Source organism: Hirundo rustica, chromosome 20 (genome assembly GCF_015227805.2).
Source record: "Hirundo rustica isolate bHirRus1 chromosome 20, bHirRus1.pri.v3, whole genome shotgun sequence".
Taxonomy (NCBI): Eukaryota; Metazoa; Chordata; class Aves; order Passeriformes; family Hirundinidae; genus Hirundo; species Hirundo rustica.
In genome coordinates, this window is record NC_053469.1 from 4,469,327 (window position 1) to 4,486,658 (window position 17,332).

The 17,332-nt window shown below is 55.7% G+C and overlaps 2 protein-coding genes across 2 annotated transcripts in view; one reads left to right on the forward strand and one right to left on the reverse strand.

Annotated features, from left to right (window-relative positions):
- The window catches only part of RAPGEF1 (Rap guanine nucleotide exchange factor 1), an 84,234-nt gene extending 70,613 nt beyond the window's left edge, over positions 1–13,621 (forward strand). The window contains exons 15-26 of the mRNA XM_040083002.2: positions 63–174; positions 1,783–1,858; positions 4,808–4,892; positions 6,312–6,404; positions 6,778–6,963; positions 7,114–7,198; positions 7,432–7,526; positions 7,970–8,048; positions 8,190–8,291; positions 8,718–8,815; positions 9,208–9,336; positions 9,837–13,621. Of these exons, the coding sequence (XP_039938936.1) occupies positions 63–174; positions 1,783–1,858; positions 4,808–4,892; positions 6,312–6,404; positions 6,778–6,963; positions 7,114–7,198; positions 7,432–7,526; positions 7,970–8,048; positions 8,190–8,291; positions 8,718–8,815; positions 9,208–9,336; positions 9,837–9,987 (1,291 nt within the window). The 3' untranslated portion in view covers positions 9,988–13,621. The remainder of the gene's footprint in view (positions 1–62; positions 175–1,782; positions 1,859–4,807; positions 4,893–6,311; positions 6,405–6,777; positions 6,964–7,113; positions 7,199–7,431; positions 7,527–7,969; positions 8,049–8,189; positions 8,292–8,717; positions 8,816–9,207; positions 9,337–9,836) is intronic.
- A 684-nt stretch (positions 13,622–14,305) lies between these two features.
- On the reverse strand, positions 14,306–16,002 carry PRRT1B (proline rich transmembrane protein 1B). The gene is given in 5 exon segments (XM_040083527.1): positions 14,306–14,997; positions 15,085–15,213; positions 15,356–15,736; positions 15,890–15,972; positions 15,975–16,002. Coding segments are annotated over 5 exon segments (768 nt in total). The 3' UTR covers positions 14,306–14,850.
- Positions 16,003–17,332: the final 1,330 nt, after the last annotated feature.

The window sequence follows — 17,332 nt, forward strand, 5'->3', positions numbered from 1 at the left end:
CCAGAGTGTCTGTGTATTTACTGTCATTTGATGAAGGTTATTTCCCTTTTTTTTTTCCACAGGCAGCCACAGTCACCAGATACTTTGGAGTCATCACAGCTGGAGGAGGAGGTAGATGAGCTGTCCCTTATTGACCACAGTGAAATCATGTCTAGGTTAACACTGAAGCAAGAGGTAGGTGCATTCAGGGTTTGTTTTCATACTCTTTGGTTTACTCTGAGTTGAAATCCGACTCTCTGTGTGCACAAACAAGGCACCACCTTTTATTTGACAGGAAAAGCTAGGTTGCAGCAGAAGGAGGGAGTGTGTGAAGGCTGCTGTTAAAGAGATGCTGGTGCAGGCAGGGCACACCAGCAGTGAGTGAGGGTTTAACCTTTTGGTGAGATGTCTCCCTAAAATCCAGCACATCCTGTGCCCTTTTCCCAGTCTGCCCTTTCCCACCTCTTCAGACACTGACAGACTGAAATGAATCACCTGAGAGCCTGGGCACAATAAATCCAGTGTGGGTGATGGTGCTGGCCTTTCTCTCTGACGGCGGGTTCAGCAGGTGAATGAGCAGGACAGGATGTCACTGATGTGGAAAAGCAGCCAGAGGAACTGCTCCTGTGTTTGAGACAAAGCTTTGTGTCTAGCCTTGGGTGCACTCCCAGCCAGCTTTGCTCTCTGTGCTCTGAGCCACGCTGTCTTTGGCATGCAGCTGGAGGGAACACGCAGGCGTCTGAAGCTTTCAGACTGTCAGGGGGCTTGGCTTGGCTGGAAAACAGAGAGAATGGATCATTTGCTGGCACTTTAGGGGTGCTCTTTGGTCAGCTGAGATGTGCAGGAGAGAGTGAGAAGCTTTTATTTGCTCTCTAAGTAGTATTTCATGAGTTTTGCCAGAGGGTCACCTGAAGAATTCACGTCTTAGATAGAGCTGCTCCGTGGCTGTAGTCCGTGATTGTTTCACTGTTTTGCCTGTTGAAATGATAAAGACATTCCTAAGGGAAGCCAGACACAGCTCCAGCCTTCTCTGATGGATTGTTTCCTTTAAAAAACATTTAAAAATCAGTGATTTCTGAACATTTGGGACTAGCAGATCCATGTCTTAGTGTCTTTCTTTCTTTCTTTTCTTTGTGATCTACATGTTTGAAGTCGTATAGAACTGTCACTGCCAGCTGCTTCCTGCAGTGTGAGCACTGCTGGCTGAGTGGTGGATCAGTTTTGCATTTTTTAAGTCGTGAAATGCAGTAGCTAGAAGAAAGACGTGTTTTAGAGAGTGGTAAGGCAGGGGTCAAGCAATTAGCAGGGCTGTTTTCTTCTGCCAGTTATTGGATCGTTTCAGGTGACCTCGGCCAAATGGCTCCAGATTAGGGAATTAACTCGCTAGGTTTTGATGTTCCAGGAACATGCAAGCTGAATGCATGACCTCCCACCCCACAGCCACTGTGCTACGTGATCCTGCACTTTGAGACAGTTCACACAGGGCTGCTGCCCTCTTGATGGTCTTCTGGGCAGAGTTTGTGGCATTTCTGCTCATTCTGCTGCGGGCAGAAAGTTCGGCTTTCACTGAGCTTCACAACCTGGCCTTAAGGAGTCAGAGACCCTGAGTGAGGATCAGCCCAGCTCCTCATCTGAGACACCAAATGCTCTTTGCAGATTCCAGGATTATCCCAAGCTTGTGCTGCGAGCAGTGCCAGGAACGTTGTGTGCGCCGCCAGTTGGTGCTGAGCCGGAGCCCCGGCGATGTTAAACCAGGCCTAAGGGAGCTTGGGCCCCGCCTAACGTGGTGTGTTCCCTTTGCAGGGGGACGATGGGCCGGATGTCCGTGGTGGATCTGGAGACATTCTGTTGGTGCACGCCACGGAGACGGACAGGAAAGGTACAGCAGAGCTGGGGGCACGGCCTGGCACTGTCCCCTGCCCCAGGGCCACAGACAGCTGGGCTGGGGGAGAGTCTGCAGCGATCCTCGGAGCTGGGGGGTTGTGTTTGTCTGTGGGAGATGGACATAAGCTGGATAAGCTCCTGGTGGTTCCATTTAGCAGCAGGGAGGGGATTAACTCCTCGCCGCCCTTGCCTGGGTCTGGAGGATGAAGCACGCCAGTGACAGCGCTGTGTTGTGTCCCTGTACCTGCTGAGCTGGGCCTTCTGAGAGAGCGGGTGTGACCATGTTGTGCATGGATCCTGTTTCCAGTGGTGCTCCTTGTCCTTCGAATTTCAGGGCAGTGGTGATGTAGGAGTTACTGGAACGATTGTTGAATCTAAGTAGGAAAAAAGGGATGTTGGTTTGGGTTTCCTGCAGTACCTGTGGGCAGTGGGAGGCTGTTTAGGTGCTGTGTTTTTAATTTACTGTGCCACCTCCTGTCCCACTCTGTACCACCTCTGTCCTGGGAGCCTCCCAGACCAGTTGAGAGAGGGAATCCACAGTACAAAGGAAGAGATGTGAGGGAGGAAAAGGCACCCTTAGCTCTGGATTTGTTAAGACCCCTCTCCATCTGTCCAAACCCAGTCACCACACACATGAAGCAGCTCTTTTCCAAGACCTGTGGCAAAGACAGCCTTTGCAGTGTTTCCAGAGAGTGATTTGAGCCTGCCAAACACATTTGTGCTGATGGCCTTAACCAGGATTGATCTCCTTATCTCCTGGGAGGCAAAACACTAACCCTCTGAATCACTCAGTGCTCCTGGTTTAGAGGTTGATAGTCGAAGGGGAAATATCTTTCATGTACGTTTTTAAATGACAGGGGTTTTACTGTAGCATAAGAAGTTTGCAATTACTTACCAGCACCATTCAGCTTGCAAGAAAATCCTTCCCCTGACAGCTGTGTTTCCCAGTCTGCATTGGGCACCGAATCCAGAAAGGCAGAAAGGACCAAAGTTAGGAGCACACCAGAGAGGAGGAAGGCAGTTGATTGTGCCAAGGCTGGAAATGTATATTAAAGAAAACAGTCTAAATGGGATGGTGGAGACACCACTTACAAACATGCTGAAAGTGGGGCAGAGAAACTCTGCTCTGTTCTCTGCAACAAGCATCACAGCGAAGAACTTCCCTACTGCTCCTGTTGAAAGACAGACAAGGGGGTGAGTGCTGGACCTCCAGTTCATGAACTCTGAGGGTTCTGCAAGCTGTGGGGTGAGAGCTGTGGGGAACCTTTCAGAGCTGGGAGAAGCTAGGGCAGGATTTTATGTGCCCGGTGGTGCAGCTGTGGAGAGCTGGGCGGAGGAAGCTCGGGCAGGCGACGGCTCCCGGTGCCTGAGCTCGGCCTCCCAGGCGCTGCCAAGCCACGGAGCTGAGCGGAGCACGGAGGAATTTGTGCTATGCTAACCCACTGCTGGGGTGGCTGAGAGGGTTAATGAATTAAGCTTACAATGAGAAGAATTCGGGGCTTGTAAATCAATCAGCCAAACGGCACAGAGGGGTAGAGTTAAGAGGCTTTCCTTTAAAGATGGATTTCTTGGCAGCTTCAAGTGCCAGAGCAGACCAGCTGTATTACCTCACGTTGCCTTTTGAGCAGATGGGAACCCAGAATAAATGTAACTCCACGCCCTGTTGCATGATGCTTCTTGTCCATTTGAGTTTTCTGAAGAAGCTAAGTGGCATAAGGAATAAAGGGAGACCCGTGGTCATCAGGAATAAAATCCACGGCCAGTGAAGTGCTCACAGCGACATGCAATTGTGAGTGCAGGATTAGAGCTGGACAAGGCCTGCTGTGACCACCCAGCCTCTGCTGTCTGTAACCCAGGGGCAGCAGCACTCCCTGATTTAAGAGCAGGAGGAAGGTGAGGTTCCTGCCAAGAGCAACACTGCAGGCAGAGAGGCACAGCTCTCCCTCTGTGCCCTGCTCCTTCCCTCCTCGCAGCAGCGGCTGGCTCTTACAGCACGTGGATGTGGGGTGATGCCTGTCCTGGCTGGAACAAGCTCTGCACGTTCAGCCCCGCCTGGGCAGGCACACCAGGAGCTCTTGGTGCAGTGCTCCTGGCAGGGGCAGGGTGCCACGCGCTGCCCACCCTGCTGCCCTGCCCCTGCTCCGTCCTGGGACTAATGCCTAAAGCTCCCATTTTGGCACTGCTGGCCACAGTGACCAGGCATTGGGACTGCAAGTGTTCTGCAGTCTTGACCTGACATCTGCATTCCTGTCTGCATTTCGTGCTTCTTCAAATCCCATCCTCTGTGCCCGTGATAATGCTCAAAGCCTTTGCAATTCCAGGCCCCTTGTCCTGCAGATGAATTAGCACAGGCTGACTGCATCCACCACATCTCTGTTGGGGCAGCATCAGTTTTTTGCCGTGCAATTTGATGGTTTTTTGGCTGGAAATAATCTTCTATTTACACTGTCCTGGGATGGATTTCCTGGAATTCAGCAAGGGGAGAGGACCTGCAGCACCACAGCATGTGTTGAAACATGTGTGTTCCTCATTGGGAGGGCAGAGTGACCTGTCTGAGCACCAAAGACAGAGCAGGCATCACCTCTTGCCATCAGACCTTCTTTTTAAAGCATCCCCAAAGTCTAAACTACATTTTTCCTTGACACATTATTGATAGCTGCTGTCCCAGCAGCAGGTGTTTTTCACTGACCCTTTCATGAGGCACAAGCCCGAGTGCTGCAAGTGGGAGCCAGGGCCAGGCCGGTGGGGGACAGGGCTGTGTCACTGCTGCTCTTGTGCCAAAGGGTCCATCTGCTGGTAAGGACCAAGAGCACAGCACTTCTGGGAAGTTCACTCATCCCAAAACGTGTCCATGTCCTCCTCTGTACATCTGGATTCAACCTTACAAGAAGCTGCTTTTTCTGAAAGGAGGCTTGACTGAGGCTTTCTTGCTTTTTTTGCCTAGATCTGGTGCTGTACTGTGAAGCCTTTCTGACTACATACAGGACATTTATTACCCCTGAGGAGCTCATCAAGAAGCTGCAGTACAGATATCCTTTTGTGAGTGGCAGTTCATTCCCACCAGGAATCAGAGCTGAATGTTCATCCTGGAGGGAAGCTGGTGGCAAGTGTTTTGGTCAAAAGCCTGCTGGCAGCATAGCCAGTGATGTGCTGGCCCTGATGGTGTCCCAGGCAGGAATTCCTTCACCTCCGCTCTCTCCAGTGGGAATTGCTGCAGGGCAGGTCCAGTCACAGTGGACACTGGGCCTGAGAGTTGTCTCCTGAGAGTCCTGGCAGGGTAGAGGAGCAATTCAGGGGTTTTGTACGTCACTGGGGAACTGGTCTTTTATTTGGGACGTGTCATTTATAGAGTGGGGACCAGAGAACCTTCTGCCTTCCAGAGAGGCCGTGGGCATTGCCTGCATGGGCAGGTGTAGTTTAATATTAGAGATGATTAAACCATCACGACTTTCTCACTGCGGTAACCTCAGCCCTGAGGATGCAGAGCTCTCGGCCTCCCAGTGCAGGGGGGAGCTGAGCTGAGCTTGCAGCTGGTGAGGAGGCAGGGCCCCGATGTGCAGGGTGAGCATTCCTGGCAGAGGATGGAGGAGGGCTCTCCCTGGGCACGCTGCTGCCATTCCTGGCCCTTGGCTGCGTTCCCTGCCAGCAGGGTCTGGGTCCCTGGGCGCCGAGGCCCCGTGGCTCCGGTGCTGTGCACCCACGTCAGAGGGAGCCTGACGTCACCGTGTCCTGCTGCAGCTCGTCAGTGCCATCTGCAGCAGAGCCACTGCTGCAGCTGGGATCGGCTCAGCCCGGGTGACAATCCCAGCGGGGGTGTCCCTGCAGGGCCCTGCCAGTGCTGCCTTACTGATCACCTTGTTCTCTGTCCCTTTGTCCACCTGGCAGGAGGTTTTTCAACCTGTGCTGTCGCCCCTGTCACTGTCCTTGCAGCAGATTAGGCAGCCAGGAAGGTGGAGGTGACATCTGAGATCTGTTGAGACCAGATGTCACAGACCAGTGGGGGAGATCACTGCAGGGAAGTGCTGCTCATTAAATTCCACCTTAGAGAGAACAATTTCAGGGTGCACCTGCTCTCAGTTCTGCCAGGTGTAAGTACCTCCTCACACTGCCTGCTACCAGCAGCTGGTGTCAGTTTAATGCCATCTTAGAGCCATAGCAGCCTTATCTCCTGGAAATGGAACACCAGCTTCCTTCAGGACAGAGCAGTGTGGTGTTCTGATGTGGCTGCTCCGTCCCTGGAAGTGTCCAAGGCAAGGGTGGATGGAGCTCGGAGCAACCCGGGGCAGTGGAAGGTGTCCCTGCCCATGGTAGGGAGTGGAGCTGGAGGATTACTGAGGTCCCTTCCCCCCCAAAAATCATTCAGTGATTTCACAACTCCTCGAGGCAGTTGGGAGTTGCACTGATGCTGGTCTGGCCACACTGAGTTGATTCTTTAATTTGCAACCAACATATGAGAAGTTTTGCCACTTCCCCGACACGTTCAAGAAGAGAGTCAGTAAGAACACCTTCTTCGTGCTGGTGCGAGTGGTGGATGAGCTGTGGTGAGTTGCCTTCTTCATTTTGGGATGCAGGGTCAGTAACTCACAGAAATCTGGCAGCTGGGAAAATGTGGGTTGTAGGGAAGATGTATTTTTTTAACCCCATCTGTAACAACAGCTGAAACCCCCTGACCCTGACCTATAGTGCTGAACTCTGGTGTTGGAAGAACACAGATGCGTGTCCTAACTGGGTCAGTGGTTTTAAAATAACAAGTAAAAGGGGAGTCTCATGGAAAGGAGGAGCTGGGAAGAAGAGGAATTTCAGTCACCCATTTCTGCCTGTAGGAAAGAGCAATGAGACTCGGTGCGGATACAAACCCCACAGCTCAGTGTCTTAGCTCTGATGCCTTCCCTGCACTTTCCCTCTTCCTCTCAGCCTGGTGGAATTGACAGAGGAAATCCTCAAGCTGCTGATGGACCTGGTGTTCCGGCTGGTGTGCAGCGGGGAGCTGAGCCTGGCCAGAGTGCTGCGCAAGAACATCCTGGATAAAGTGGATCAGAAGAAAACGCTGAGCTACGCCAACTCCATCAAACCTCTCGCGGCCAGGGGGGTGGCAGCCAGGTGAGGGAAGGGGCACACAGCCACATCTGCGTCCTCTGAGAGCCAGGGCACCCCTTCCCTGGGAACACAGGGGTTTCCTCAGTTCAAAATACAAGAAAGAAAACAGGTCACACTTTGTGAGCCTTTGTACTTCCTCGTTGTTTTCCACAGGCCAGGGACGCTGCACGATTTCCACAGTCATGAAATAGCCGAGCAGCTGACCCTGCTGGATGCTGAACTCTTCTATAAAATCGAGGTACAGAGATGAGGATGGGCTGAGGGGCAGTGGGAGGCTTTGGGCCTCCTGCAATGTCTGGTATTCCCTGCCAGCTCTCCCAGACACCTGCTGGATTGAAGGACACAGCTGCTCTTGTGCCAGCAAGTGGCTGTGAACAAAGGCTGCAACTGGGAATCTTGGGGTAGAAATCCCGTTTTAATATGTGGTATTTTCCCACCCCTCTCCTCTCCTCTCCTCTCCTTTCTTGGCAGATCCCAGAAGTTCTGCTTTGGGCAAAGGAACAAAATGAAGAGAAGAGTCCCAACCTGACACAGTTCACAGAGCACTTTAATAACATGTCCTACTGGTAAGGAGCTCAGAACTGCCACGGCACTGAACTGTGCCTAACCTCCAATGCCTTGCAGATGCTCCGAGTGTTCCTCATAGACTTGGGTTCCTTTATTACAAATGGGATAAAGTATATTTTTGGCCAGGAATTAGATGCAGAGCACTCATCTAAGACCCCAGGGCACAGCAGAAATAAAATCGGGAGGGTTAGGGAGGACCTGTAATCCAGAGGAATTAATTATCAGTATCACTGAGCTCTTCAAACAAATATTCCCCTTGCAAATAAATGCAGTCTGCGAAATTATCCTGTCTTTGCTGTGGATTGGAGTGCTCCATTTAAATTGGAGGTATTGTGAACTTTTTAGTATTGGCCCATCCCTATTAGTGATCAGTTTTCTTAACCAAGAAGAAATCTGATTTCTGCTTAAGTAGGTTCATCTTTTATTCTGTCTGTTCTTCCAGGGTCCGTTCAATAATTATGCTACAGGAGAAAGCCCAGGACCGAGAGAGGCTGCTCCTTAAATTTATAAAGATTATGAAGGTACCAGCTTGTTTTTTCCTGTGAATCACACACTGCTGCTTAAAGGAGCAGGGGACTGGGGCCCTCTGCTTGGCAGAGCGGTTTGATGCTAGAAGGCTTTTCAGAGCTCTTGTTTAACTGGAATATTCTCCCTCTTCGCAGCACTTACGAAAGCTGAATAATTTTAATTCCTATCTGGCCATTCTTTCTGCACTGGATTCTGCACCCATCCGGAGGCTGGAGTGGCAGAAGCAAACCTCAGAGGTGAGGGGCAGCGGGGCCTGTGATCTCTGGGGGCAGGAAAAGCGTGGTTATGTGTGAAATAGCTGAGTGGTTTTACATCTCAGCAGAGTCCCAGCTTGCAGGGATGGTGGATAAACTCCTCTCCAGTGGGTGAAACGCCACAGTGCTGAAAGCCTTCAGTGTGGCTGGGCATTCCGACAGCTGCAGGAGTGCCAGCACAGTCACAGGGGAGAACAGCCTCCTCCTCCTCCTCCTCCTGCAGCCCAAGGCTTGGGGAGGCCGAAGGCAGCAATGTTCCAGAGGAGCACCCCAGCGTCGGGCTGAGTAAATCAGCTGGAGGTGTTTGCAGGGTGGCATTAACTCCCTGCTCTGTGCGGCCCTCGGGGGGAGGTGACAGAGAGAACGGGTTTGCAGCAGGGGCGTCAGCAGGGGGTTTGTGTCCTGCAGGGCCTGGCTGAGTACTGCACCCTGATCGACAGCTCCTCGTCCTTCCGCGCCTACCGAGCGGCCCTGGCCGACGTGGAGCCCCCCTGCATCCCCTACCTGTGAGTGGCCACTTCCTTCCCCTGCCACTGCTCCTGTGCATTAACATGGCTCCTTCAAGGATTTCTCAGCTGCTGCTGCAGCTGCTGAGCTCAGCCCTTGCTTTTTCCCCCGACATCTGGGGTAAGGCAGCACTGTGCCACGTCAGCCCACGGACCCTCTCTGGAGCAGTTTGTCTGGGGCAGGGTGGGCAGCTGGGGGTGTTTGGTCCTAAACACCTTTGGATCTGCTGCTGGGGAATGTTCCCCTCTGGATAAGGTTGCCGTTCTGGTGGCAGTGGGAGGCTTGCTGGATTTTTTTGGGCTGCCTTTTGGCTGGCCAGCCTGCCCTGTGTGACTAACCTCAGTGCCTGTTTGCCTGCTCCCTTGGCCCGCTGCCCCTTTCCCTCTTTCAGAGGCCTGATTCTGCAGGACCTGACCTTTGTCCATCTGGGAAACCCTGATTACATTGACAGCAAAGTGAACTTTTCCAAGCGCTGGCAGCAGTTTAACATCCTGGACAGCATGAGGTGCTTCCAGCAAGTGTAAGTGCAGCAGTGGGGCTCAGAGGCGGCTGTGGGGCACCACGGTGGGGACTGGGGCAGGGGCTGGGACAGGGAAGCCCCTGTGCAAGGGGAAGGAGACGGAGAGCTGGGAAAACAGGGCTTTAATCAGCCTGCTTCCCTCTCTAGGTTAGACAGACACCGTGAGGACGTTTTTCTGATACTAGTTTGGAGATCCAGACAGGTTTTGCCTTCAGGTTTTTCCGTTGCTGGTTCCCATGTTCTCTGGGATATTCAGGGTTTTCCTCGGTGCTGTCTTGCAGCAGAGGCAGCAGATCTGCCTGCTGATTTCTGTGTGCTAGGTGCCTTTTCCCCTCAGCTCAGCAGCGGGTTTTTCCCCTTCGTGACGCCACTGTCGCGAGCACCGGGCAGAGCCCACACACGGTGCTGGACGTCCCCAGAGCAGGGCAGGGGCGGCCCAAAGCCAGGACAGGACCCCAGGTAGCCCTCGTTTAACTGCAGCTCCCCTGTGGCTTTTCCAGACATTACGACATCAAGAGGAACGACGACATAGTGTCATTCTTCAACGACTTCAGCGACCACCTGGCCGAGGAGGCCCTGTGGGAACTGTCCCTGAAAATCAAACCTCGGAACATCACGAGGCGGAAAACAGACCGGGAGGAGAAAACCTAGGAGGAGGGGCGGTGCGAGGAGAACCGCTCCGCAGAGGCGCCGAGGGCAGCTATGAGACTGGAGTTCAATGTTTGTACCTGTCACTGGATGACACGGCCTCGCTCCCAGCTGGCAGCCGTGTCCCTGGGGGCGGGAACGCGGGGCGCGGAGGCGCCGGCGCGGCCGCCGAGGGCAGAGATCGGCCGGTGGTGCTCGCTGCACTCGCCCTCCTCCTCCTCCTCCTCCTCCCGTCCCCCCGTGCCGTGAACCAGCTTCAACCCCGGGGACGGAGCTGCGCGTGGAAGGAGAGTCCCGGCGTTGCTGGCCCCTGGCGCACCCAGGTGTGCCCTGGCTCTCGTCCCCATCCAGGGCAGGGGCAGCAGGAGCTCAGCACCCACCGAACTCATCTCCGGAGCGGCGTCGGGCAGCAGCAGCCGTGGAAGCCAAGGGTTGGAGTCTCCCCTGCAATGCCACCTTTCCCAGCGTGTTGGCGAGGATGGGAGCGTCTCCCGCTGCCTGCCAGAGGAGCTCTCTGTGCTTTCAGAGAGCTGCTTGTGTTTACAGGGGTCTCGGCTCACCCCAGGTCTCTGGCGCCTTCTTCACGGCAGGAAGGCGCCGGTCGTAGATGCGGAAGAGGCACTGAAAACGTGGGCAGGGACCCGCCATCTCCAGTCATCGCACCCCCTCCTCCTCTCAAATCTCGTTATTTAAGCAACGGTAAATCCCTCTGAACCTGGAAACGTGGACTGCCCAGGTACCGGGGGTCACCCGTCTGTGACCCCGTGTCTCTTAGCGATGGTACTTAGCTTTTGCACAGGAAATGCTGTAGGATACAGACTGTACATACCTAGTGTTTAGAACCCCCCGGGGGATTTTTGATGCATGTCTGAATACCGCTGAGTTTATAGGAAAAAAAAAAAAAAAAGAAAAAAAAAGAAAAAAAAAAAAGAAAAGTCCAAACCAGTCTGTATAAAATCCACAACCAGTGACAATGTTGTTCCAAGTGCTGGATAAAGGAGGCTCAGGGCAGCCAGGTGGGCACTGGCTGCAGAGCAGAGGCAGGAGCCTTGTGAAGGAGCCAGTGGATCCCTTTCTGGGTTGGAAGTGGGAACCAGGAAGGAGCCATGTCCTGAGCCACCCTGTCCTCCCACCCACTCCTCTCTCCTCTCTCCGTTGCCAAATGTTTTTCTCCAGGGGTCCCCGCTGGGACCCTCAGTGCTGTGCTTTGAGAGCTGCACTCCGGCAGGACCCCGAGCAGGTCCCTGTCCCCTGTCCCGCTGTGCTGGTGCCAGCAGGGCAGGGACAGCCCAGCATGGAAGGGCGAGGCAGGGGTGTCATTTCCCACACACACAGTGTTAACCCCAATCTGTTCAGTGTGCCTTATTCAGCCCCTCTGTCCCCCCTGTGTCCCACCTTTCATATCCTTCCTCTCTGTCCTGCCCCAGTGGTTTGCAGTAGGATCCTGGGTGTGAGTGTGCCCTGCAGGTTTCAGCAGCCTTGCAAGACCCTCCTCCACTCCCTGTCCTGTGGTCACAGGTTTTTACAGGGTTCTGGCAAAATCCTGCAGCTTTAGGGCAGCAGCTCCCAAGGAATACAGATGTGGAGTTTTCACAGAGCATCCTGAACTGATTTCTCAATAGCAGCTCTGTGCCTGCTAAAGCCTCTGTTTGTTCTGGGCGAATCAGAGCTGTGCTCCTTTCCTTCTCCAAACAGATTGCAAAGCCTTGGCCGGCTCTGCCTGACTCTCAGGAGGGAGTGACAGCCCGGGGCTTTACCCAGCTTGGTTATTTTCCTGAAGGCTCAGGCACGAGACTCACGCAGTGGCCAAGCACAGAGAGACCCCCTGCCCACGAGGGCATCTTCTGGGGGAGGGGACTGTGGGGCCCAGCACAGTTCTGTGCAGCCCCAGAGCAGGAGGAGCGGGAATCTCTCGTGCTGAACCACGGTGTCTGAGCCAGAACACTTCAAAAGTGGTTTATTTTTATGGCACTGAGGGCACTGGAGCTGTGCGTTCTGTCCAGCCAAGGCTTTGCAATCCCCAGAGGCTTCCCAGGAAGCAATGTCCGTGTTTCCTTTGTAAATAAGATCTTTTAAAAGCCCAGCACGGCAAGGTGGTGAAAAGGGCGATGAAAACACCCGGGATGTGCTGTGGGTGTCACCCTGGTGGCTCTGAGCAGCCCCTGGTGCGGTGTCCAGGCTGTCCTGGCAGGGCTGTGCCTGGCGCTGGCTCTGGAATCGCAGCCCTGGGGGTGCAGAGGGCCAGGAGGGGACAGCTCGTCTTCGTCCAGCTGAGTGACTGCGTTAGGTGAGGGGTGAGCGAGTGGCTCATGGGTTGGGCACCCCAAAGATGGGCTTCCACAGGGCTCCAGCCGTGGCCCTGTGCTCTTCAACATCGTCATCAGCAGCCTGGACACAGGAGTGGAAGGGATACTGAGGAACTTTGCTGACAACACTAAATTTGGGCAGAGTGATATAAAAAAGGTATTAAGCTATTAGAGAGTGTCCAAAGGAGGGCATAAGGATGGGAAAGGGTCTGGAGGGGCCTTGTGAGGAGTGGCTGAGGACACTTGGTTTGTTCAGCCTGGAGGAGACTGAGGGGAGGCATTGTGGCCTTCAGCAGCCTCAGGAGGGGCAGGTGCAGATCTCTCCACTTGTGACCGGTGACAGGACCCGAGGGAACGGCTGGAGCTGTGTCAGGGGAGGTTCAGGGTGGAAATCAGGAAAAAGTTCTTCTCCCAGAGGGTGGTGGGGCACTGTCACAGGCTCCCCAGGGCAGCACCAGGCCTGTGTGAGATCAAGAAGCATTTGGACAGCGCTCTCACATGGTGGGATTTTTGGGTTGTCCTGTGCAGGGCCAGGAGCTGGACTCGGTGACCCTGATGGGTCCCTTTCAAGTCAGCAGATTCTGTGATTCTGTGATCCCCAGCAGCAGGAGCCATTTCCAGGTTCGTCCCTGCACTTGAACCCACTTAGCACCAAAGGAGGTCTCACCCTTTGCCCTCTGCCAACCCCCAGAGCCAGAGGCTCAGCCCATGGCGTGGGGATGGGAGGTCTGAGTGGCCACAGCACCTCCTCCAGTGGGATGGGGTCCCCAGCTCTCCTCCCCCCTCAGCCCTTCCTCTGCTGTCATCCCCAGCTGAGCAATGTCCCAGCCACAGCTCCTGGCCCTGTCCCACCCTCAGGCCGGGCTCACAGGGCTGGAGGGACCCTCCAGGTCCCCTTGCCTGGAGCAGCTTCAGGTTTGCTGACCAGAGACCCCCCCCATCTCCAGGGCAGTCCCTGGGGAGCAGAAACACAGAACATCCTTGTGCAGGAGTGGCTATGAGTGTGTTCCCATCTTGCAGGCAGCATCCTCAAGGCCATCACCTCTTTCTGGGGAGAGGGAAGAGTCCGAGTCCCCTCTCCACACGGGGCAGGGAGTGGGGAGAAGCGATGCCCCCCGTCACCAGCCCCCGCCCCGCTCCCAGGCCTCTCCCCCCGAGCAGTTCCGTTGTATTATAGATTTACCACTAACCCCCATGGTGGCATCTTCTGCGAACATTTCAGACCTGTAACTTTTATATTAAAGACAAATAAAACACCAGTAACGCACCTGCCTGATGATCCTGTTTACAGTGCATGCACAGTCTGTGGATTAAAGTGACAATCGAATCCGCCTCTGGCGCTGGTGTGGCCTCGTGTTTTCTCATGTGCCCCCCCCTTGGGTTTCCTCTGCCCGTGCCTCTTTTTCCCTTTATTTTTTCGCTGTAAATTTCTTCCCTCTCTCTGCCAAGACGGCTTTGCCCCGATACAAGCCTTGCACTTAGGAGGGGAAAATCTACTCCCGTCACCTTCTGTGGGCACCGGTGTCCCCAGTGTCAGGGGTTTTGGCTGCCCAGCCCCTGGCGCGTGCCCAGCCCGTGCAGCGGCCGTGTGCCGGCAGCCAAGGGCTATAAATAACCCCTGCAGCAACCGAGCTGCTCCGTGCTGCTATTTCAGTCCTGGACAGGGTTCAAAATTCCCCTGGCAATAATTGTCACGGGCGAGCTCAGGAGGAGAGTGCCCAGACACTGACAGAGCACGTGCCCCCTGCTCCAGGGCTGGAATGTGGGGCTGCATCCCACGGGAGGGGTCTGTCCACAGCTCAGTGTCCCCCTGGGCCATGGGGGGATTCCCCTTCCCTGGGGTCCTGCGTGGGCTGGAACCCCGGTGCCCACCTGCTCCAGGAAAAACCCTGATTTCAGCTGTTGCAGGAGAACTTACCCTGAATTTTGTGGTGGACAAAGGCCATGGCAAGGGGAGATGTAGGCCCTTGGTGTGCAGAGAAGACAGCAACTTTGGCTACAGCTGTGTTTTATTTCAATCTGGAAGCAGCAAGGAGGTGGCAATACAGTGTGTGTGTGTGTGTGTGTATGCCCAGAACTACTGCAGAACTGCATACATGTGTTTGTATTTTCTCACACTATTCATGACCAGTGAGCGCTTCCCACGCACCTGTTACTTCTGCTCCACCTCCACCCCCAATCCTACAAGATGCTCCCTCTGCACCAGAGTCCCGCAGGCAGCTCCAAGTGAGAGCCCGCAGCAGTGGGATTCAGCATCCTGCAGCAGAGCCAGATGCCGCCCGTGGATCCGGCACAGCTCCCTGCCCAGAGCTGGCTCCGGCAGGACGCGGCACCGGCATCTCCCTGCCCGGGGCTCCTCCTGCCCTGGCCGGGGCTCGCAGGGCTGGGCAGGTGGCTGAAGGCTCAGGAAGGACGGACGCTGCCCCGCAGCCCCAGTAACGCTCCGTTGTCACCCGTTCCCCCACGAGGCTGTGGCAGCTCCACCTGCCCGTGTCCCCCCGGCTGGCCAGCCGCAGGGAGCTCCTGGCACACGCCGCGTCCCTGGGGCTCAGGGTCCTTGTCACAGGTACAGGGACACCAGGACGTAGATGATCCAGGTGATGGAGGCGAACAAGCCGAAGAGGAGGCTGAAGAGGACCAGAGACTGGGCCTTTCTGGATGCCACGTACGCCTGGGCCACGTCCCCGCGGGCGAGCGCAGCCCGGGTCTGGCGCAGGGGGAGAAGGGGAGGGGGTTAGAAGAGACCCGCGGCTCCAGGAGGGGCTTCGAGGCTGCCGGGAGAGCCCTTCCTCACCTCGTGCGAGTAGACGAGCGCCATGACCCCGGTCAGCAGGCAGCAGAAGAGGGTCACCAGCACCGACTCCACCATGTAATCCTTGGGCAGCTGCTGCCCGCGGCCGGCGGGCATGGCCCCCGAGCCCGGCTGCCACACAGGGAGTGGTTAGAGCTGCGAGAGCCCCGGGTGTGCCCCCCTCCGGGGCATCACTGGGGGCACCCCAGGGAACCCCACAGACCCGGGAGGGGAGATAAGGGGTGGCCCCCGCTGCGGAGCGGGGCAGGAGCACATCGGGGTGGGGGATACGTACCGTGGTGCAGGGCAGGGGCCCGGGTGGGAAGCCCGGCGCTGGGAAGGGCCGCGGTCCCGGCCCCGGCTGGTAAATGAAAGGCCCTTGCTGGGAGAAACCGGCTGGGTACGGCGGGTAGAAGTGAAAGCTCTTGGGGTCCGGGGGCGAGTAGGGTGGAGGAGCCCCCTCGAAGGCTGAGTTGGTGACCACCGACACCGACACGGGTCTGTCCGCAGGGCCCGCGGGGGTGGGCTCGCTGCGGGTGCCGGGGGTGGGCAGCGCCCCGGCCGCCGCGCTGCCATCGCCCTGCCCCGCCGCTCGGGCTGCGGGGCCGGGGCCCTGGGGCCCGGCTGGCGGCTCACCGTCCATCCGCGGAGACTCCTGCGGGGACGGGGAGGTTCTGATGGGACGGGACGCTCCCGGCACACCCACCCAAGCGGTCACCCCAGGTTCGGGGCGGCACGGAGCCGCCCTCGTTCCCCCCCGTCCCGTTCCCCTGCGCGCCCCGGCGCCCCCATCCCCGGCCCCACTCACGGCGGTGCCCGCGGGGTCCCAACTGCGGCCGCTCGGGTCCGGCCCCGCCGCGGCCCCCGAGCCCCGCGTGGCCCCGCGCGGCGGCGGGAGCGCGGCCGGGCCCGGTTAATCATTGACCCGCTGTTTGCCCGGGCCCTGCGGGCGGGGCCGCCCCGGACCGGCCACCGCGGCCCCCAGAACCGGGGGGCTCCGGGCGGCAGCGGCCAAAGGGTCCGGGGTCCATCGCGGCCGATGGAGCCGGTGCTGGGCCAGGGCAGTAAAGGAGCTTCACTTCACAGCAAATTGTTCGTGATTAAACATATGGTTTGGTTTTATTTTACAGTATCGTATTTACATATAGGATGTGGTTTGTGTTCCGGCTGCATTTATACACAAAATGTGTATAAAATTCTATATATTGTAGCTGTAGCTATTAAAATTTAAGGGGGGTGTGTGTAGATATCTCTGTGGCACCCACGCACAGGATGTGTGTGCACACACTGTGTGTAGTACGTGTCTCACCCCTATGTGTCTTTATGTGTCCTGGGGTCTCTCTGTTGTACCTTCAGGTGTTTCTTCACGGTTCCCATGTGTTGTGCCCTGCATGCACCTGCGTGCACCCTCAGGAACAGGAGTAAAACACACGGGAACAGGTGTAAATATGCGCGTGGGTCCAGGTGTAAAACACACCCAGGAACAGGTGGAAACATGCACATGGGTCCAGGTGTAAAACACACCCAGGAACAGGTGGAAACATGCACGTGGATCCAGGTGCAAAACCCCTGGGAACAGGTGTAAATATACACGTGGGTCCAGGTGTAAAACACACGGGAACAGGCGTAAACATGCACGTGGGTCCAGGTGTAAAACACACGGGAACAGGCAGAAACATGCACGTGGATCCAGGTGTAAAACACACGGGAACAGGCAGAAACATGCACGTGGGTACAGGTGTAAAACACACCCAGGAACAGGTGGAAACATGCACGTGGATCCAGGTGCAAAACACTTGGGAACAGGTGTAAATATGCACATGGGTCCAGGTGTAAAACACATGGGAACAGGTGTAAATATGCACGTGGGTCCAGGTGTAAAACACCCGTGAACAGGCAGAAACATGCACGTGGGTCCAGGTGTAAAACACCTGGGAACAGGTGTAAATATACACGTGGGTCCAGGTGTAAAACACACCCAGGAACAGGTGGAAACATGCACGTGGATCCAGGTGCAAAACACCTGGGAACAGGTGTAAATATGCACATGGGTCCAGGTGTAAAACACACACAGGAACAGGCGTAAATATGCACATGGGTACAGGTGTAAAACACCCGGGAACAGGCAGAAACATGCACGTGGGTCCAGGTGTAAAACACCTGGGAACAGGTGTAAATATGCACGTGGGTCCAGGTGTAAAACACACACAGGAACAGGTGTAAATATGCACATGGGTACAGGTGTAAAACA